Here is a 22,400-nt window from a genome sequence, read left to right on the forward strand (position 1 = left end):
CATCATGTTATCGGGCCCAGGAGTGTGATTCAAACCAATCCCTTGTAGTCCGGGAGCAGTGGCGGGCGGTGCATTTCACACCTAGGCCTTCAGTGATGTCCGACACATTCCTACCTGAATTATTCTACCTCTTAATACCATCGTTATGACGCCATGGCTCTAGAAACTAGACAGAAACACAGTATAACCGGGCGTTGCATCACCTTAACATAGTCAGACAAGTACAACAGAGTTATATTAATATTTCCGAAGCATTTTTAATCAATAAATCCGCATTTACAATGAAGAGTATTAAACTAACATCTTTAAGATCGCTACATTACCCACGTCTGTCGTCTCGTCCACCATAATAGCGACAAAGGGTGCCTTTTTAATCTCCATTTTGATCTCTTCTTCCATCACTTCAGTAATAGCAAAAATCAGGTCGTTTTGTATTTTGCCTGACGTCCCAGTAAACACTTTGTTTGTGGACAGGTGGTAATGTAAATCTAGGTTGTTTTCAGCCAGAAAAGAAAGAAGCTCAACGTAGTTTCCTCTGTTTGTGGACTTGGCGCTTTCATTGTGTCCCCTAAATGAAAGTTATTGTTTACCCAAAAACAGGACACAATCGATCAGTATTATCGATCAGTCAACGAAAGCTTTCGTTGTGAGGCTCCGTTTCCCTGCGCCCTTTCAAAAGTTTCACATCTACCGGCATAGTTCCGCATCTCAATAGTGAATATCAATAGTGCGTAGCAATAGTGCGTAGCAATAGTGCGTATCCAATCAAAAGACGTGCTGGGTGCTGACATCATTGAGCCTTACAGCAGGCGCCGTTGTTGCTTTTGCTCGCATCTACGTAGGTTTACTAGGTACGCCACAGGTTTTCTCGTTCCAATGTTAAGTTACAGGTCGAATCCGCAGCACCGTTTAATGTGAAGGCGGGCAGATTTTTGAGCCCCCTAGCAACACATTTTGATTGGATAAAAGCTCTAACATAAAGGCCAGCCCTCCAAATCTCAATCGGAGACTGGAAGCAGCGCAACCAAGAGAAAAGCTATGAAATGAAGAGAATAGACTATGGGGAATCATTAATACATATTTGTGGAAAATATATATTAAAATAAAATGTATATTCTGATGATGTTTAGGCCAGCAGAGAAGGCCTTGCTGGCCCTGACGGCACACCACTGTCCGGGAGCCAAAGCCTGCTTTTTTGATGAACCTTGTTTCGTCGAGTAACGTTTTTTCCTCTCCTGTTTCTTGCTGCTTGGGGGTTCCTCTTCAAAATACAGGAGTTAATGCACTTATAACACACATGCGAAATAGTTTGTGAAAAAGACAAAAGAATACGTTATGTGAATGAAGGTAAGTAATATGAGTAGCTCTCGGCCACTTACATTTGTTCAAAGTAGCTCTCAGATGAAAAAAGGTTGGAGACCTCTGATTTAGGCTGATACATGCCTGCCATCTAGTGGACATTTAAGGGTAGGACCAGGTAGGGGGATATTGCTTGTCACAATCCTCATTCCTTTCCTCTCTCTCTAACCTAATCCCATAGTAACCTTCATAATTCAGTTTTAGATATGTGTTTTCTTTATGTGGCTAACACAACTCCAATTAAACTGCTTCATGAAGTTAAAGTTAATACATTTATAGTAATAATCACTTTAATAGTAATTACTTTGTTGTTTAGTATCAGGGAGGGAGGGAGAATGTATGACCATCTTTCTTCAGTAGGCCTACCATTTCTAGCTCATGTATATTTCTAATGATTCCTTATATGTCTTGTTATGATTCTTGTATATGATTCTTGTATATGATTCTTGTATATGATTCTTATTATGATTACATTTCTATTGGGATATTGCCTCAGGCATGGCTGTAAACATGCTTAGCTACTATATTGGTTGCTGTAATCGCAGTTGCTTCTAGCTATGATATTGTTAAGACCACTTATCTAGTTACACAATCTTCAGCATAACAAGTTCATAAGATATGAAATATGCACAAGCAAAAGGAATTGAATCCAAATTATTTAATTTTTAAGTTTTGATGCATCCTCTGGAGGCGTCGTCACAGCCGCCACTGTGCCGGGCACTAGAGACAGGAGAGAGAGTTCATATGAGCTTCACCAGGCCTATCGCTACAGAATAGAATACGTCATTAGTTTAGTTCGTATGTCCTTGGTCTATGTGTTCTATATGTTGACTTACCTCTGCTGTGTCCATCGTCGTGAAGATGGTTACTGGGTCTCGTTGGACGGAGACTGTCTGCATGGACAGCAGCTGCCAAGGCTCCTCACAGATTTGAGAATCCGCTGGAGGAGGGAACGCTTCTTGGGCTTTGAAGCTCCGCTCCCCTCACAAGGCGTCGTCACAGCTGTCACTGGGCTGGCCGCTAGAGAGAGGAGAGAGAGTTCATATGAGCTTCACCAGGCCTATAGCTACAGAATAGAATACTTCATTAGTATGGTTAGTATGTCCTTGGTCGATGTGTTCTACATGTTGACTTACCTCTGCTGTGTCCATCGTCGTGGGCAACCTCAATGCCCTCCTGTCCTGGGGCTGGAGGCGGGACACTTACCTTCATATCCTCCTGTCTTGGAGGCTGGAGACCTACCTTGATGTCCTCCTGTCCTGGGGCTGGAGCCTGGACACCTACCCGGTTGGTCCTCTTGCACTATATCAGTTGTTACAGAAGAAGAATCAATGACAGAACATATCTCTTAAAACCCCATTATTCCAATGCATAGATTGTCTGCTGTTTTATGATAAACTGGTAAGACTTATCTCTTATAAATTCACTGTATATTTCTGTTTTACCTTGCGCATCACCATTGAAAGGAATTTCCTGAATTTTCCTTTCTTCTTCTTCCCACTAGCATCCCTCTGAGGCTGTGTGACCGAGGCTGTGGAGGTGTCGGATCCCACTGATAGGGCCATCACCTGGTTGACCAGGGCACTGGAGAACAGATCCACTGTCTCGTTGTAGATCTCCGAAGAGCTGGTGGACAGCAGGCTCTTGTGGCTGGAGACTCTGGTCGGGGCGTTGCTGTTGGAAGCTCCTCCCACCTCCATGCTCCATGATGAGGGAGGGACGATCACGGGAAGAAGCAAACGCTTCACCGACTCCTCGGCAAAGGCGTAGAGCACCTCAGAGCACACCGTCGCACGCGTCTCTGCCGGTGTCCGTTTGGACAGAACACTGTCCGACACACTGGTCCCAACGTCCACTGGCAGACTGCTGTGGAGTAACATCAGCCCCTGGAGTCTGTCCACAAGGGCGTTGGTCAGGGTGCGGATCCCCCCCTGGGACAGAAGCTCCTCCCGTCTGGTGAGGTCAGCTCCGGGAGAGGTGACCTCTTGAAGAGCCGTCGGGTCCAGGTGGTCCATCAGGACTTGCACCACGTCGGCCATCGGCTGTTTGGAGTCACTGACGACGGAATCCTCCGGCACAGACTCGTCAGAGGTCGCGCTTCTGACGACGGGGAAACTGCTTTCTGCTGGAAGCTCTGTGGGAGGCTGACATGTGAGACTACCCTCACTACACACCCTCTCTACACTCTCCAGCAGAGATCCTACAGCACTGTGCCATTGCTGTAGCTCCACTGAGGTCTCCATTTCCCCTGACTTTACCACCATGTCACCCTGAATGGCGACCAGGATCTGGCTAATGCTGTCTCTAGCCTTAGCCATCGATGCACTCTGCTCAGAGGCATCCATCTCACGCCGAGTGAAGAACTCCTTCAGCTTCCTCTTCAGATCTCTGAAGATGGTCTGCGCTGTAGACCACAGTCTCAGCTCCGACACACCATCACTAGCACTAAGCCCACTAGCCTCGGACACCTCAGAGGCCTCAGTGTGTGTGGGCAGCACACTGGGACCAGCTGAGGACTCCTCGTCCTGGAACAGGCTCTTCACACTGTTCACAACCATGCCGACGAGGTCTAAACTGAGGGAGCATCTCTCTGATCTCAAGAGAACATCCCTCACTTTCTCAGTGGCTTGACTCTGAAAGTCCTCCTTGGACAGTTCGCTCACGACTGCCTTTGGAGACACGCACAAACTCTCTGATGAGGAGGAGGAGTACTCCGTTAACCATGTTAACACGTCCTCCACAAACTTGCAGGCAGCGAGGGATTCATCAGATGCCGTTGGTCCAGCGGAGGCTGTCCTCTCGTCTTCTGTCTTATAAAAGAGGAGAATCTCGCTCAGAACCTCTTTGGTCGTGCGGTCGAGTTTGAGCTGGCTCACCGGAGGGCTCTGGTGAGCCAGCATCGGTAGAGAGCATTCACTCTGACATCTATGCAGCTCTACTCCAACCAGTGAGGTGGATGGAAACAGAGGCTCACTGTGAGAAGACCCCGCTTTTACCAGAGTAGATCCATGGATGAATCTATCCTGGTCTGAGGGCAGTTTGCTCTTCTGGCTTGTGCCTTTAAAAGACAACAGCCGCGCGAAGAACGCTCCCAGCCTTCTCTGAAGCCTCTGAACTAGGGTCAGGGCAACAGGCAGAGACTCCTCCTTTGAAGCACCAGACCCAGCTGAGTGAGTGATAGACCTCATGTCTGCCACAAACTCATCAACAATGTCTGAGGCCTCCTCCGTGGTTATATCTATAGATATAATGCTATTCCGGCACAGAATTGCACTCACGGCCTTGGTGGCTTCGGAGTGAAACTCCTCACTCTTCACACTCCTGAGGTGTCCCACACTGCAAGAGGAGGACACGCGTCTATGCGGTGCTCCAGCAGAGGATCCGTCCTCATCAGAGACAGAGCTGATCGTGCTGATCTTCTCTGCCAACTGTCTGAGCATGTCAGCTGCCCCCTGATCAGCAGTGCTGCAGGACTCCACCGTCTCAACGATGGCAGTCATGACGTCTGCCGCCACTGACCCCAGGTCGGTCTTAGAGGTCGTGACCTTGACCTTTGGCACCACTGGTTTGGTGATCCCCAACTCCCGGAGCTTGGTGCACACCACGTGCAACATCCTCCTAGCCGCGGACATGGTGGTGTCCCTGTCGCAGACTATCAGGGTGGACTTATCTGACCTTGATAAGGAGATTATCAAGGAGACGTCCGAGTTCACCTGCTTCAGGACGTCTCTCACCACAGGTCTGGTCAAATCAAATGGGCCAGAGGAGATAGAGCCCAGTGATTGGAGGACGGTGTCCTCTGTGATCCCAAAGTGGACCTGGAGTGGATCATCCAGGGGAGGTGATCCTCCGGACACACATTGCTGCAAAGTCTGGGAACTTCAAAATAAAGACAAATATGACATTAAATTCAATCGAATTCAACTTTATCAATCCCTGGGGGATAAAAGCATAAGAGTTATCACATTGGTGGCTCACATCAGATTCTGATGTAGTGGAGAGAGATTTGACCTTCGACAGTACGTTGTTACTTGTTATTCTGATTATTGTTGGTATTTTGTCTATGGTCAAAACATTTCATCACCAAAAAAATAATTGTATTATCAGCATTGATAAAGTCCAACACTTTAACTGTGCAACAAACATTTGGTTCTAAAACAAAACAAAGTAAAAATGATCATCATGTTATGATCATAGTAGTCATTACGTAGAGGCGTGGCTGTGATTATAGCATACCTCGCAGACGGGGACTGGGCCTCTCCTTCCTCCAGAGAGGTGGTGGAGGAGAGCTCTGACCCACTCTGAGAGGCTGCAGCATCCTTGGCCTCACTCAGCTCTATGACCCGCTGTAGAGTCGGGAGGAGGACCTCTATGACCGTGTCGGCGACCAGTTGGACAATCTTTCGACCCGTGATGTCAAGCTTCGCCTTGGTCATCTGTGTTCATTCAGAGAGTGAAGAATTAGTTGGTGTTTAGCTTAAAGAAGGTAATCATTTGGATTCACTGATTCACAACACAAACAATGACTGGTATGGTATGCCTGCTAACTCTAAAGTCACACACATCAAATACACTTACAGGGTCTGTCATGCCGTCATGGATCACCGTCCACTGCCTGGTGAAGAAACAAGTCAACATTTTCAGTTGTTTTGGTCTTGGCTCACACTTATGCAAAATATTGGGTGTGTATAGAAACATAGGGAGCATAGATACAGTAGAGCGCATAATACTGACTCATCAGTGAGACCCTTCATGAACTTCATCAGGATGGGGAAGGAGTCCTGATCTGTGTTGATCAGGGCACCAGCCACGCCTTCCTCCGCCAGCAGCTTGATTACTGCTCCTCTGTCCTCGTACTTCGTTCCGGAAGCAGAGGACATCACAGAAGGAGCTAAAAGAACCAAACAGAGAGTATTCTGGGGTTTTATTGCCAGCTATGAAATATAGTCTGTAGTACATTAAGACAATCAATGGTTGTGTTTACAATATTCACACTAGCATACCATGATGGAGCCATTTCCCAGCCTTGCATTCAAAATGATATGTATGGCCATGCATTCATAATGAATGTTAGCATGTGGATATTGGAATGATGTTCAAGTCATTATCATTGTCTGTGATCGGATGTTTAATAGGAATGAAAGACATTTTTCTTCTCATCAAACCAAGTCTTCAACATAGGGACTCTACAGGGAGAAGTCAACAGAAAACTCTCACCTGCATCAGTGTTGGCGCTCTTCTTTGCGCTCTTCCTCGTGCTCCTACTCTTCACCTGCAACACAACAGAGTTCAGATCGTCACATTCTGGTCAACTTGTTACGTGAAGTCAAAGTAGCTTCAGACACAAAAAGTAGCTTCACATAAAAAACGGATTGAAAGGATGAAAAACTGTCTGACTGAAAATCTAAATATATAATAAAAATATACTGCTCTTCACAGTCTATATACTGAGCTCTCAGGTCTTCTGACGCTGGTTTTCTCTGTGTACCACATGTACAAAAGAAGAGATTTGGTGAGGCTGCGTTCTCATTTTATGCACCCACCCACATGTATGAATGTAGCCTACTGCCAGTTTACATTAGGCATGCAACCTCAGCAAATATGTTCAAGTCAAGACTAAAAACCCATCTTTTTAATATTGCCTTTAAATGACTAAATAATTCAATTAAGATTATAATGATTGGAGCAAGTTATTCTTATTCTTATTCTTATTCTTATTATTCTTATTATATATATAATAGGTATCCTTACTTTTTCTTGGTCCATACTCTCAATCTGCTCGTTGTTGTTAACAATACAACGTGCGATCTGCGATGTAAGATGTCATCCAAGTTGACATCGACCACATGACTGACGACAAGACGCCGCACCGTGGTTTTATAGTGGCGTTTATTACGTCATAATACATTGCGCGCGATTACGTCATAATACATTGCACACAGTGGCGGCCAATCAGAGGCCTGTAGACCATCTTCATGTGGCCCGCCGAAGATTTTTTTTTTTTTTAAATGAAAAATATTTAAATATATATATTTTAAATAAATACTTTATTTATGACTGTCTTGTATCACGTTGGTTATTACATATTAAGGGTTTAACTTTTAACCATTCCGGTTTTTTTTTAAAACGACAAGGTGTATTACCCCAAAGAAAAAGATGACGCCTGGCGGTTGTTTTGCCGAGCCCGCTGTACTTGGTGGATTGGGCCCGAGGAACAGTCCTGGGGTCAGGCTGTGGACGTCCTGGATCAGGGGTTCCTGTCAGACATGTCACTGAATCCTGATGTGATACTTTTAAAAACATGAATGAATAGGATTTAGGTCTAAAATAACCATGCAATTGTGATTAATTGATTGTAATAAATTGATAGTAAATTAGAAAGAGTACAAATCGAATCATTTCGTGATTAAAAGAGTCCAGTGTTGAGTTATATTCGTAATTTTGAACATGTCACCTCAAGTGTTGAACATGTCACCTCAGTTTCTGCCGCTAGGCGTCACTGTTTTACACCTGTCGTTTGACATATCCACAGTTATCAGTCTATCCAGAATAACTGCCTGTTTCCTGGGCTTTCACCCCTGTACAGCTAGATGTATGCAGCTAATTGCTAGTCATATGCAGCTGATCACAATGTAATATTTTGGCAATGATTAAACATTTTAGAGAGAGGCCCATGATGAACAAGATTCAGCACTGGAGCGGCTCGGCCTCATGGGAAATTTAGTTCATTAGAGCTCTTTGCCGGTTACTAAACTCCTAAGATGGATCATTAAAAAAAATACATAAATACATATTTCACAGATTTCTAAACTATTTGTACAGGGATAGAGGGTTGTGGCTTCAGATTTCCGGGATTGGAAAGCTTCCGGGTAATATGGCTCCCTCAAATCAGGGTTGCCAGATGAAGCGGGTTACCAGGTTTTGGGCCGCTGGTTATTGTTGGATTTACCGTAGCTGTTTTTTAGACTGTGGTTAGGCTGGAAATTGTCAATCCCATTTGGCAACCCTGCTTCAAACACTACATTTTCATTGGATGGACGAATTGTGAAAGTCACGTGTCAATGTTTCTGCAGGAAATTGATAGTCTGTCTGGAGATGAATTAACAACGACATTTTCACTAGTTTCGTCAAACTGGAGATGAATTAACAACGACATTTTCACTCGTTTCATCAAACTGGAGATGAATTAACAACGAAATTTTCACTAGTTTCATCAAACTGGAGATGAATTAACAACGACATTTTCACTAGTTTCATCAAACTGGAGATGAATTAACAACGAAATTTTCACTAGTTTCATCAAACTGGAGATGAATTAACAACGACATTTTCACTAGTTTCATCAAACTGGAGATGAATTAACAACGACATTTTCACTAGTTTCATCAAACTGGAGATGAATTAACAACAACGACATTTTCACTAGTTTCATCAAACTGGAGATGAATTAACAACGACATTTTCACTAGTTTCATCAAACTGGAGATGAATTAACAACGACATTTTGGAATGGAATGGACTTTATTTGTCATTGCTACAGTACAGGTACCAAACAACGAAATTTAGGAGGGGTGGCTCCCCTGGTGTTTAGGAAAGGAAAAAGAAAACACATTTTAGAAAGAGCATAGATGCATAAAATCACAAGAAGGTAAGGAGCTGGTTTACATCAATAAAGGCTATGTACACAATCCACTGTACTATACTGCACAGATAGTCAACTAGGGTTGTAATATTGCACAAAAAGTATTTTTTTCACATTATTTTAAAGTGTCACAGTTTGCAGGCTTGAAAATGTACATGTTTGTGCCTCAGCACTAGCTGCCATACAATCCGTCCGGACTGTCCTGGGCCCAGAACTTAGGCCTTTTCTGTGTTCAGGGCCTTGACGGCCCTGTGGTAGAAGCTGTTCTTCAGTCTGTTTGTCTTAGCGGCCGGGGTCCTGTACCTCCTGTTCGAGGGCAGCTTGACAAAGTGTTCGTGCCCAGGGTGGGTCGGGTCCTTGGAGATCTTGGAGGCCCTCCTGAGACAGCGTGTTTTGTACAGCTCCTCCAGAGAGGGGAGGGGGGCGCCGGTGATCTTCTGTGCTGTTCTCACGACTCTCTGTAGCTCGTTTCTCTCCGCTGTTGTGCAGCTGTGGAACCAGTTGGAGATGCCGAAGGTGAGGATGCTCTCCACTGCGCCGTGGTAGAAGGCCACCAGTATCTCCTGCTTGTTGTGTTGTTTCCTGAGGCATCTCAGGGTGTATAGGCTGTTGTGCCCTCTTGATGGTGCCTTTAGTGTTGTCCTTCCAGGCCAGGTCATCCCGCATGTTGTGTCCCAGGAATCGGAGGGTTGAGACTATCTCCACGCTCTCTCCGTCGATGAGCAGGGGCTGGATCTCGGACTTTTTCCTCCTGAAGTCTACGATGAATTCCTGGGTCTTTGACTTGTTTAGCAGCAGGTTGTTAACCTTGCACAGCTTGCTCAATTGCTCTACCTCATCCCTGTACGCCGCCTCGTCCCCCCCCGAGATACATCCCACCACGGTGGTGTCGTCTGCAAACTTTACGATGTAGTTGCTGGGGTGGATGGGGGTGAAGTCGTGGGTGTAGAGGTTGTAGAGGATGGGGCTTAGCACGCAGCCCTGGGGTGACCCAGTGCTGAGGCTGAGGGCTGTGGAGGTGTGGGGGCCCACCCGCACCCTCTGGGGGCGGTCGGTCAGGAAGTCCTTGATCCACGCACATATAGAGTGTGATAGACCCAGGTCTAGTAGTTTGGTCACTAGCCTGTCTGGAAGGATGGTGTTAAAGGCGGAGCTGAAGTCCACGAAGAGCAGTCTCGCGTAGCTGTTTCCCCTCTCCAGGTGGGATAGAGTGGCGTGGAGAGTCGTCGCTATGGCGTCCTCTGTGGACCTGTGGGCTCTGTAGGCGAACTGGTATGGATCCAGGTTGGGCGGGAGGCGTGTGAGTATGTGGGCCCGGACTAGTTTCTCGAAGCACTTCATGATGATTGGTGTGAGTGCCACCGGGCGGTAGTCGTTTAGGCAGCTCACCGTGCTTTTCTTCAGGACTGGGATGATAGTTGAGGTTTTCAGGCAGGGTGGGACGGTGGCCTGGGACAGGGACTGGTTAAAGATGTTGGTGAAAACCCCGGCCAGCTGGTCGGCGCAGTCTCTCAGCACCCGTCCCAGGACGCCATCCGGCCCCGAGGCTTTCCTGGGGTCCACCGCCTTCAGTACGCGTCTCACCTCGTGCTCTGTGAGGGTGAGGCTGCTGAGAGCTGGAGAGAGTGGTGTCTGTGTTGTGGTTACCTCCGTTTGCCCCTCGTCAAACCGGGCGTAGAAGGTGTTCAGCTTTCCCGCCAGCAGGGGGTCGTCCTCTGCGGCTGTGAGCCTGTTGGCTCTGAGGTTTGTCATCTGCTGAACCCCCTGCCACATCCGCCTGGAGTCGTTGCTTAGGAGGCATTCCTCAATCTTCTCTCTGTGCTCTGCCTTGGCCGCTTTGATGCCGCGCTTTAGGTTGGCCCTGGTGGAGCTGTACAGCGGTGTGCGCTTCCCTGCGAAGAAGGCGTTGTCCCTCTCATTTATCAGTTTTTGGACCTTCCCAGTCATCCATGGCTTCGTGTTGGGGTAGACCCGGACCCGTTTGTCCACGGTGACTGAGTTGGTGCAGTTCACTATGTGGTTCAGAACCGACGACGTGTACTGTTCCAGGTCCTCATGCTCATATTCCTGCCATAGGGTGTCATTTAGGCAGATCTGCAGTGGAGCGGACCCTTCTGGCCAGGTTCTGACAGTCTTAGTGGTGGTGGGAGCACTTTTCCCCATTGTAGTGTATGCAGGAATCAGGAGGATTGACACATGGTCAGACATGCCTAGATGAGCTAGCGGACTAGCCTTGTAAGCACGTTTGATGTTGGTGTATACCTTATCCAGTGTTTTTTCTCCTCTCGTTGCACATTTTACATGCTGGTAGAACTTGGGTAGTACTGCCTTCAGGTCGACATGATTAAAGTCCCCCGCTATGATGTGAATAGCCTGTGGATCAGTACTTTGTTGGCTACTAATGACGTCATATAGTCGCACCAATGCTACTTTGCTGTCTGAGCTAGGTGCTATATACACACATGTAATTAGCACCGCGTTAAACTCCCTAGGCAGGTATGTGGGTCGGCATTTAACAGTCAAGTATTCTAGGTCTGGGGAGCAGTGGCTACTTACAGTTTTCGTGTTTAAGCACCAGCTATCCTTCGTCGATATTATGATCCCACCTCCTCTTGACTTCTCGCTACGCTCCGTTCGGTCAGCGCGATGTAGCGTTCGGCCCTCTAAGCTAACGGTAGCGTCCACAATGTTGTCATTTAGCCAGGTTTCGGTCAGAATAATCACACAGCTATCCCCTACGATGCTGTTTTTGGCCACCTGTAGTCTCAGTTCATCCATCTTGTTAGTCAGGGATCTGACGTTAGAGAGGAAAATGCTTGGTAGAGCTGGCTTGTTTGGGTTTCTCCTTAGCCTTGCTAACAGGCCTCCCCTGCGGCCTCGGGGTTGCTTACGATCTCGCCTCCGTCGCTTCCGCCTCAGGGAGGGGACTGAGAACCAAGGTTCGCCCGGTACACGGGCTATCTCGTAATATATCCTGTGTTGCTTTAGAAACTCCGCTGTAACTGTCTTGTCGTTTTGCGTGCCGATTTCTAATAAGTCGAGCCTGCTGTAGGTACTATTTACACAACTGTTCCCTATAAGTACTAAAATAAAAGTGTACATACAAATGTATTTACAAACATAAAGAAACACCAGTGTGGTCGCCCCCCGAGCTGCGCGGACTAAGCGCGCGGCCATCTTGGAACATTTTCACTAGTTTCATCAAACTGGAGATGAATTAACAACGACATTTTCACTAGTTTCACCCTCTGCCTCTTCTGCAGCGACATCATGTCTTCGGGATGGAGTAGCTACATCTTCTGGACTGCAAAGTCCTTTGGATCCACTATTATATCATATTACTATACTATATAATAATATGCCTGGATATTACAATTAGACTTGATGGAACAACCAAGGCCAAACGTTAACTAGTACAGCTAGTTGTCTAGCTAGCTAGAGACATTAAATCCTAGTTAGTTAGCGACCCGCTCGGTTTGGACTGGTTCATATTTACATGCTTTACATCCCAACATGGAGCTGTTTCAAGCCAAAGATCATTATACCTCACAATGGCCCTAGTGTGCCGCCAGAGCCGAGCCTTCAGGAGCAGCAGAAGACCTTCGTAAGGGAGATGAAGCACCCCACCCTCCGCCAGGGTTACATCCCCATCCCCGTCTGCCATGAAGGTGCAGACCTCCGGCAGCATCAACACCCGTGTTTTTCCTACATCCAGCCGGCCGCTTTACAAAACGTTCGGGCAGATGGACGGAGGCCCTCCCCCACCCCGACACTTCACTGCAGGCCCAGATCCCCTTTACAGGTTCCGTAATGGTCGGCTGGTTTTCGGATACTACTATAGGCCTACTATTATTATGAATTTAGTAAGCAGTATGCAGTATATACTCATTGAGTATGCTAGTATGCAGTATGCTAGTACGCTATTCCGAACACAGCCATAGCCTGCTCGCGACCAGAATAACTCGGGAGGTTGCATAGCAACCAAACTGAAATGTAAACGATGACAAGCTGCTGTCAAATGAGCTCGCAAGAGTCAGGGCATTGATTGGAGTTTATAGATATTATATATTAGATATTATTATATTAACAGATATTAGGCTAACAGATCCATTTTCATGGCAGAAGAAGAAGACACTCTTTTATAATGAGCTAATCGTCTATGCTACACAACACAAATCCACATCTGTTCTAGATGTGTACACGATTAGCTAAGTTCTCTAGCCCCGAATTGTTGTTGACAGAACACAGATCTAACAAGACGAACCCGGATCGCACGCTGCTCCTCAACAGTCAAGTTCAGTTCACATAACCAACAACACTAAACATGTCATCTGAACAAATTGCAATCGTCATGGATGACAAAACATTCAACGTCAACAAAAGCAAATTGATTGAGAAAAGCGACTACTTCCGTGCACTGTACCGTTCTGGGATGCGAGAGTCCAGAGAGGATTCCGTCCAGCTGCAAGGACTGAGCGTGCCCGGGCTGGAACTGGTCCTGGAGTTCATCGACACGTCCGAAGTGCTGGTGGTCAACGAGACACTGGAAGACCTGATCGAGACAGCATCTTTCCTGCAAGTCACCTCGATCCTCAAAGTCCTCACGTCGGAAATCCGACAGGACAACTGCGTGGAACTCTACAGCCTTTCCGAGGTATACGGAACACACGACCTCCGCAAAGCCTGCCTCAAATACACGAGCCGTCACTACCACCCGATGGTGCGGAGGCCCGAGTTCGGTAACTTACCGGGTCCCCTGCGCCACCAGGTCAGGGAGATGCGCATGAAAGGCACGGCCACTCTGGTCGCTGTTACTACGGAGAGGACCTAATGTTATTTACTCCGATGGTGCGGAGGCCCGAGTTCGGTAACTTACCGGGTCCCCTGCGCCACCAGGTCAGGGAGATGCGCATGAAAGGCACGGCCACTCTGGTCGCTGTTACTACGGAGAGGACCTACTGTTATATACTCCATTGCTACGGAGAGTTGGAGCAGTGCTGGAAGCCGCTCGCAAACAACCTGCCGCCGGACATGGTCAATGTCCGAGGCTACGGCTCGGCCGTGTTGGACAACTACCTCTTTATCGTCGGTGGGTACCGGATGACCAGCCAGGAGATCTCAGCCGCTCACTGCTACAACGCGTGTACGGACGAGTGGAACCAGGTGGCCCCGCTGAACCAGGAGAGGTTAGCCTGCTATGTATTTAATGACCTCTGCTCTGACCCTGTTCCCTTAACAATCATTTAAACAAAAAAGATAACCATGTTATCCGTCCGTTTGTTGTTTTGTTTTGAACTCCACAACCATGAAGCCCCATGCCAAACCCGACTAGATGTGATGGATGGGAGGCAGGGGGAGGTAGACAGACAGGCACATTCTAATGCGTGGAATGGAATCAGTATCAGTTCGAGTCGGGTTACCACTTCTCATTTCGTTTCCATGCATTACAATGAGCCCCGTCCTCTGATTTCTACCTCCTACCAGCCTCCCCAGATGTGATATGTGCCCTGTTGTGTGTTAATTTTCTTAACATGTTTGTGTATCTGTATCTGACTCTTTCTGCTTGTCAGATCGAACTTTAAACTGCTAGCCGTGAGAGGGAAGCTGTACGCCGTGGGAGGCCAGTGTCTGGGCACGGTGGAGTGTTACAACCCAGAGCAGGACTGGTGGACCTGCGTGTCCTCCATGCCCGACCCCCTGGCCGAGTTCTCGGCCTGCGAGTGCCAGGGCATGATCTACGTCATGGGTGGCTACACTGTGTGTGGTTAGTATTAAGTAATTAGTCCCAAAGAAAAGCGTTGTTAAAAAATAATCATTGTTATTAAAACACTTGAACTGTTAAAACAATCGCATAAAACAGATGAACACACTGTCCTGGGTGCCTTGTGTTTTACAACAACAGGGTCTCGTGATGAGTTTGTATTTGTGTGTGTGTGTGTGTGTGTGTGTGTGTGTGTGTGTGTGTGACAGACAGGAACACCAGCGTCCTCCGCTACTGCCCCACCTCGGACGCCTGGACGGTGTTCCGCGCCTGCCCCGCCCACGTGCGCGAGCAGCAGATGCTCTCGGTGGAGGACACCATCTACCTGGTGGGGGGGTACACCCACGAGCTGGAGCAGCCAGGCCGGAGCCGGGGGCGCCAGCGGACCAGCCAGACGGAGGACATGCTGACGGTGCAGTCCTACAACATCACCACAGGGGAGTGGCTCCAGCTGAAGGAGAACACCTCCAAGTCGGGCCTGAACCTCACCTGCACGCTGCACAACGACGGCATCTACATCATGAGCCGCGACGCGAGTCTCAGTCTGCCCATCAGCCTGAAGCACCGGGTCTTCCTCAAGTACAACATCTTCTCCGACGCCTGTGAGGCCTTCCGCTACTTCCCCAGGCTGGGCCAGAAGTTACAGAACACGCTGCTCTGTTCCCTCTACCTCCCCAGTGTTCTATGCGATGGTGATGGTGATGGGGAGGACTGAGCTAGGCTAAAAACGCCAGTGGAGACGGTTTGGTCTGCGTCGTACTGTAGTTCAAGTACTGGTACGCCAGAAGGGGCTGGTCTGTCCTGGTAGAGATGACGTTGCAGCCAGGGGAGGCTGGTTGGAGGCAGACATCGGAGGACGGGGTCACGTGTGTTGGATACCATTCCTTCATTGGGTTCCATGCGTTACAATGAGCCCCGTCCTCACGATTTCTACCTCTACCAGCCTCCACTGACGGCAGCAATGAGGAGAAAGTGGCTAACAGTGTCAAGTTGGTAGCCAGAGAAAGCCAGTGTATGTCATATTGGATGTTGCTGAAGATATTGGATGTTGTTTGCAAGATATGGCTTTGGTTTTACAATTCCAGCTTTGTGATGGGAGATTTAAAAACGAAAATGAAATGCTTTATGTCTTAAATGTTGAGTTGAGGGTACAGATGAATATTGGGGGACAGATGAAAGTGTATTCATTAGATTTAATTACATTTTTCAAAACCATTAGCAAAGTACAGTTCCATGATATGGAAAATGAAAATGTGCCTTCTCCACCAAGTTTGGGATTTTGTATAGATGAAGCACAAATGCAAGAGTGTGAAATTGTGAGTAACCGACCGAAACTGCTGTGTTTCTTTTCCCTGCTGAATAACCAGCAGGGTATTTTCATTGGTACTTTGAGAACAAATTGAAAAACTGTACGATTAAACTACTGTCCAATCAGAAATGAGATGAGGTTTGGGGTGATTGGACACATTTACTGTGGGGATCAGATGGCACTTAATGCAGTTCTGTCTACTGTTAATTAAATTACATAATTTTGCCCGCCTGTTTCAAAGACTTTATGGAGTTGATGGATATTCTTTTGTTCCTCCCTCATGTTACAATAAAGAAAATATTCAGGGGTGTTTATTGTCAGTTTGTTTTATTGCAGAGAAGATGGCCATGCTGTTTACAGTAACATAAGCAGTGCATTTGTTACGGTACATGTGGGAATACGGTACATGTGGGAAAACTAGGGTTAGGGTTAGGTGCTAGGGTGCTATGGTTAGGGTTAGGGTTAAGGTTAGGGTTAGACATGCCAGCATGTACCAAGTCACCCTAGCACCTAACCCTAACCCTAGTTTTCCCACATGTACCGTATTCCCACATGTACCGTAACACATTGACCTGACTCTTACTCAGCCAAGACATGCCTGTACTTCATGTGCTTATGATGTTAGTTTCTATGACCTTGTGTTTTTCATTTACAAATAAAACACCTTTGGAAATACAGCATATGAAGGGTTAAGGGTCGAACCGGCCTGTTGGCTCTGAAGTTTGTCATGTGCTGAACCCCCTGCCACACCCGCCTGGAGTCGTTGCTCAGGAAGCATTCCTCAATCTTCGGAAAAGATAAGGAATGCAATAAAAAATGTCTGACCACGTGTCTGACCACGTGTCTGACCACGTGTCCATCCTTCTGATCCCAGCCTACACTCCCATGAGGAAAAGTGCTCCCATCACTACTAAGACTGTCAGAACCTGGCCAGCAGGGTCCGCTCCACTGCAGATCTGCCTGAATGACACCTCATGGCAGGAATATGAGCACGAGGACCTGGAACAGTTCACGTCGTTGGTTCTGAACCACATAGTGAACTGCACCAACTCAGCCACCGTGGACAAACGTGTCCGGGTCTACCCCAACACGAAGCCATGGATGACTGAGAAGGTCCGAAAACTGCTCAAGGAGAGGGACAACGCCTACTCAGCGAAGGACACACTGCTGTACAGCACCACCAGGGCTAACCTAAACCGTGGCATCCGGGAGGCCAAGGCAGACCACAGAGAGAAGATTGAGGATAGGGAATGCAATAAAAAATGTTGTTTCCATAGAGACATTCCAAACAGTTTTAACACATTTTGTATTCGTTCAAATAAGGTTAATTTCACTGAGACATGGAGGGATGCCAAGCCTACACAGAGAGATATCTCATGAAGCTGACATACTACGCAACCAAAGATCCTGCTCTCAACATCTCAGGTAAAATAGTTAAATAGAAAATGTCCATTGTGAAATAGACCATCTAAATAGCCTGAATTCACTTTGTTGTAAATTGCTAATGTTTTCATCGTTGTGCAGATGTAATTATGGAGGACACTCGGACCTATCAGACACACACAGTGACCGCGCGCCTCACTAACACACAGAACAAGTGTCTGACCATGGCCAACCTGCAGAGTGTGGCCCTCAGCATCCCCCACCTCCACTACCGCCTCACAGTTCATCCCTACAGCCCACCTCTCCTCCACCTGGTCCTGCCCGGGCACTACCGCCCCTCCAAACCAACCCCCCAGCAGGACTACAGCTCCAGAACGCTGCCCAGGGACAGAAGATCCTCTCCGGAACATTCCTCTTCTCCTTTGATCATAGAGCCTGTAGCAAAGGACCAGCATCTGGGCTCTCAGGAAGACAGAGGGAGGAGCTGTATCCCAGACTGGCTGCTCTGTAACGGGTCATTTGTGCCAAAACGCCCAAGGGAGGAGTGGACCTCTGTGGACTATGGAGGCAACACGTTTAAAAGGGCCTTCTCCCCAGTCCTGTGGACAGACACTACTGCAGTCGATATACTGGGAAGGTGCAACATCAGTGATTACACAGAGTATGACCAGTTTGTCCTCTCTGTCGATGTTGACATCCTCTGTGAAGATAACTCAAAGGACTCCAGTTCTGCAAGAAGAAGAAGGAGAGAGAGATCACGCTACCAGGATGTGAGGGGCCACGGAGACGAAGGGCGACAGAGACAGCGCAGATCCAGACATATATAGCTTTGTTTGGCTTCATTTTCAAGACCTATACCTAACTAGTTCCAAAAACAGGCTAATATCTGATATCCTAATAAAAAGAGTATCCCTGTTAACAATAACATCTGTAAATAGTGCCAATTTCTTATCTCACACTCTAACCACAGACACTCTAACCACAGACACTAACCACAGACACTCTAACCACTCTAACCACAGACACTCTAACCACAGACACTCTAACCACAGACACTCTTCACTTGTTGATGTCACAGGAGAGCTAATATTTTCTTTTTCTCTCTCACTCTCTCTCTTTCTCTCTCTCTCCCTCTCTCTCTCTCTCTCCCTCCCTCTCTCTCCCTCTCTCCCTGTCTCTCTCTCTCCCCCCCTCTCCCTCCCTCTCTCCCTCTCTCTCTCTCTCCCTCCCTCTCTCTCTCTCTCTCTCTCTCTCTCTCCCTCCCTCCCTCTCTCTCCCTCTCTCCCCCCCTCTCCATCTCTCCTTTATACAACATTTTGTCTCACCCACCATTCTACTACCTGTCTCACCCCCCATAGTACTGCCTGTCTCACCCACCATGCTACTGCCTGTCTCACCCACCATACTACTGCCTGTCTCACCACCATGCTACTGCCTGTCTCACCCACCATACTACTGCCTGTCTCACCCACCATTCTACTGCCTGTCTCACCACCGTCACCACCATGCCTGTCTCACCACTATGCTACTGCCTGTCCCACCACTATGCTACTGCCTGTCTCACCCACCATGCTACTGCCTGTCTCACCCACCATGCTACTGCCTGTCTCACCCACCATGCTACTACCTGTCTCACCACCATAGTTATAATGGTTACTGATACTAACTTCCTAGAGGGGGGGGGGGTGGTGTAGAGTCCGGTGTTGATGTTGCTGGGAGCCTCGATGGATGTCTTTGTTAAACAGTTTTAGGTCACTGGCTTTGTTTGGCTGTTTTGAACAGGTCATTTGTGGCTTGTAATGTAAATACTGGTGTTAGAAATACTGGTGTTAATAATACTGGTGTTAATAATACTGGTGTTACATGGCAGGATTAGTGAAGGTAAGAAGAGGGACACCACACATTTAATCCTCCAGATGAACGGAGACTCAAACGGAGCTGATATAATAATATAATAACATACACCATTCAGCTGACACGTTTATCCAAAGACACTTACATTGCAGTGAGTGCATACATACATTTTAGTATATACAGTCCCAGCGGGAATCGAACCCACAACCTAAGCGCTGTTAGCGCCATGCTCTACCGCCCGAGCCCCAGAGGAGCTAACATGTCCGTTCCTCTCCAGCCCTGGCCGCCCTGTCAGGTGACCTGAAGGGGAAGTACTACGCCCTGAAGAACATGACGGACGAGGAGCAGCAGCTGCTGATCGACGACCACTTCCTGTTCGACAAGCCCGTGTCTCCTCTGCTGCTGTCCGCCGGGATGGGCCGGGACTGGCCCGACGGCCGGGGCATCTGGTGAGGCGCCTCGGGGGTCAAACGACCATAGTCTTTACAAGGGGAAGCTGCTACTTACACACAACGACCACTAGTGGTCCTGAAATTTGATCAAGTGCAAAGATATTTAAAAAAAAATACTCTCACGGTCAAAAGACCCCACCCACGGCTGTTCTGGTGTTAATAAGGCTTATTTATACATACATTACATTTGGTGCTTCAGAAGCCTTACTTCCTGAGCTCAGAGGAAGGTTGTTTAAGGCTCTCCTCTGTCTCAGGCACAACGAGAACAAGACGTTCCTGGTGTGGGTGAACGAGGAGGACCACCTGAGGTTCATCTCCATGCAGAAGGGAGGCAACATGAGGGAGGTGTTCACACGCTTCTGCACCGGCCTCACCAAGGTGAGACCCAGGGGGCGTCTGGTTGGGCGAGCTAGACCTGCCAATCATCTCCACCGTAACTTACCATCGTCACACGTTCAGAACGTGGTGTTTTTATAAAAATGTTGCTAGTTATCGACTCTGTGGTAACGTCGATGTCGACCTTCTTAACTAAATTCTGCCCCCACCCCCCGAATCTCCTTCTCCGCAGATCGAGTCTCTGTTCAAAGACAACGGCCACGCCTTCATGTGGAACGAGCACCTGGGCTACGTGCTGACCTGCCCCTCTAACCTCGGCACGGGGCTGCGCGCCGGTGTCCACGTCAAGATCCCCAACGTCAGCAAGCACACCAAGTTTGAGGAGATCCTCAAGAAGCTGAGGCTTCAGAAACGCGGAACAGGTAAAGGAGATGATGATGATGATGTCGTCATGTAATGCTGACAATACGTTTGCCAGAAGGAATACTGTATCGGTTCTGAAACCCCTGTGTTGATGGCTGGTGACTAACGGTCTGGCCTCTCCTCAGGTGGCGTGGACACCGCGGCTGTGGGAGGAACTTTCGACATCTCCAACGCCGACCGGCTGGGCTTCTCTGAGGTGGCGCTGATGCAGATGGTGGTGGACAGCGTGAAGCTGCTGGTGGAGATGGAGAAGAAGCTGGAGAAGGGCGGGTCAATCGATGACCTGATGCCCGCCCAGAAGTAAACTCTCCCCTGGTTGGACACCCCTCCCTCCCTCCCTCCCCCTCCCCATGTCTGAATGAATGTGTGACACTATCCTGGAATGCACTCTGTATTAAAGAGCACTTACTCTCTCACGCAAGGTCTTCTTTCAACGTGAGAGTGGATCTGAAAACACGACAATAAAATGTTTCGATCTGTGGTTGACTGCGTTTGTTCTTTGTCACTGCATGCGTGCTGAAGTTACCCATGATCCTTCTTGGTATTTAAATAAGCCACACGATCGACCCTTAGCATGAGAAGTCAAGACTGTGAACCATGTTTACAGACATTTTAATTGAGACACGGGTGACTCTGACCTTGTGAGCATACATTTTACATGAATTCCATGAGCTCTACTTTTAAACAATATAAAAGAAAAATGGAGTATAACAATGTGTGGCTGTCTGGAAGTAAGATACATTATGTACACTGAAAACAATGCTAAGGTTTCATGAGGAGAGAAAAGATGAAATAAATAATACCAAAGACTAGAAATGCTCTTTGTCCACGTTCACAGCATGACAAATCATATTCAACTCGTTATGTTGGCCAAATATCATATTCAACTCGTTATGTTGGCCAAATATGGCCAGATTATACTGTAGTTATTAGTAAGTTATTCAGTGATTATTGCCCAAGCATTACTCTATACATTATAATATTCAATACATACTCTGTGTATTCTTGTTAAAAAACATTTGGAAACTGCTACTTTAATGATTGTACAGCTTAAATACGTTCTAGATAATATTCGGCCCTTGTGTTCAGAGCTTTAACTCGTTGGAGACTTTGGAAGCAATGTTTTTAAAAGCGATGGATGAGCCGGATATCCTCTTGAACCTCACGCCGTTGAGGGAGAGGCGGGGCAGCTTACACACCTCCATCTCCCACTGGACAAGGTTCTCAGCGTGTCCGTCTCCGTGGACACACAGCAGCAGGAAACTCTCCTGCTGTTCGTAGTCGCAGTTGTTGGCGTCGAGCACCTTGCGGATCTCCCTCATGATGTGGCTGGGCTCCAGGGAGCTGGTGGTCCGCATACTCCAAGTGAACCTGAGGGAGCGGGGTTTACCGCCCGCCCTTTCCCCTTTCTGATCCCCAGGTACATGGCGACTGCAGGGAGGGAGACAGGAAGACAGGAAATGACACACAGGAGACAGGAAATGGACAAAATGTATCCATCAAACCTGTACAGACACACAGAGGTCTCAATAAACCGACAACACGACCATGCAGGGTGTTGATTGCGGGGTCGTGAGCATGCGACTGACAGGCGGTTATGCAGCACACAAGCAGAGCGGGGGGGGGGGGGGGCACAATCACAACAGCACCAACACCAACACACCCCATTCAGATCCCCTCATAAGCTTCTAATGGGAGGAGGGGGGAGACATCCTGGATGGACCGGGGGGGCTAGGGACTGACTGACTGACTGGATGGAGGGATGGGGGGGGGGTTCATAGCATGGTGGCGGGAGGAGGAGGCTTGAAGCCTGTGGGGGTCAGGACCAGCGCAGATACCTCACCTTGAGCCCTCAAATCTCCCGGTTCTCTCAAACTCGGT

The 22,400-nt window shown here is 47.9% G+C and overlaps 2 protein-coding genes and 1 pseudogene across 4 annotated transcripts in view; 2 read left to right on the plus strand and 1 right to left on the minus strand.

Annotated features, from left to right (window-relative positions):
* LOC308159993 (creatine kinase, testis isozyme-like) overlaps positions 1 to 20,823 on the plus strand; it is a gene marked incomplete at both ends in the record, with an annotated part of 41,540 nt that extends 20,717 nt beyond the window's left edge. For both annotated transcript variants that reach the window (XM_080533834.1, XM_080533835.1), the window contains 4 exons: positions 19,586 to 19,757; positions 20,015 to 20,138; positions 20,329 to 20,518; positions 20,645 to 20,823. In XM_080533834.1, coding sequence (XP_080389960.1) covers positions 19,586 to 19,757; positions 20,015 to 20,138; positions 20,329 to 20,518; positions 20,645 to 20,823 — 665 coding nt within the window. The remainder of the gene's footprint in view (positions 1 to 19,585; positions 19,758 to 20,014; positions 20,139 to 20,328; positions 20,519 to 20,644) is intronic.
* LOC308171786 (kelch-like protein 42) lies at positions 13,326 to 15,477 on the plus strand (annotated as a pseudogene). The gene is made up of 4 exons: positions 13,326 to 13,811; positions 13,898 to 14,187; positions 14,572 to 14,769; positions 14,976 to 15,477. The product of its transcript is annotated as a kelch-like protein 42 (transcript).
* A 758-nt stretch (positions 20,824 to 21,581) lies between the features above and the next one.
* Positions 21,582 to 22,400, minus strand: LOC308165728 (MAP/microtubule affinity-regulating kinase 3-like). Its single transcript, XM_080539876.1, has 2 exons — positions 22,363 to 22,400; positions 21,582 to 21,950 (listed from the first exon to the last, which is right to left on the minus strand). Exon 2 carries the CDS (start codon positions 21,875 to 21,877, stop codon positions 21,605 to 21,607), a length of 273 nt encoding a protein of 90 aa, XP_080396002.1. The 5' UTR covers positions 21,878 to 21,950; positions 22,363 to 22,400; the 3' UTR covers positions 21,582 to 21,604.

This window comes from Nansenia antarctica, assembly GCF_963989245.1.
Source record: "Nansenia antarctica genome assembly, chromosome: 1".
NCBI lineage: Eukaryota > Metazoa > Chordata > Actinopteri > Argentiniformes > Microstomatidae > Nansenia > Nansenia antarctica.

Bases quoted from the DNA above. Each gene is read 5' to 3' on its own strand.
- LOC308165728 (XM_080539876.1), bottom strand. From the start codon at position 21,877: ATGCGGACCACCAGCTCCCTGGAGCCCAGCCACATCATGAGGGAGATC.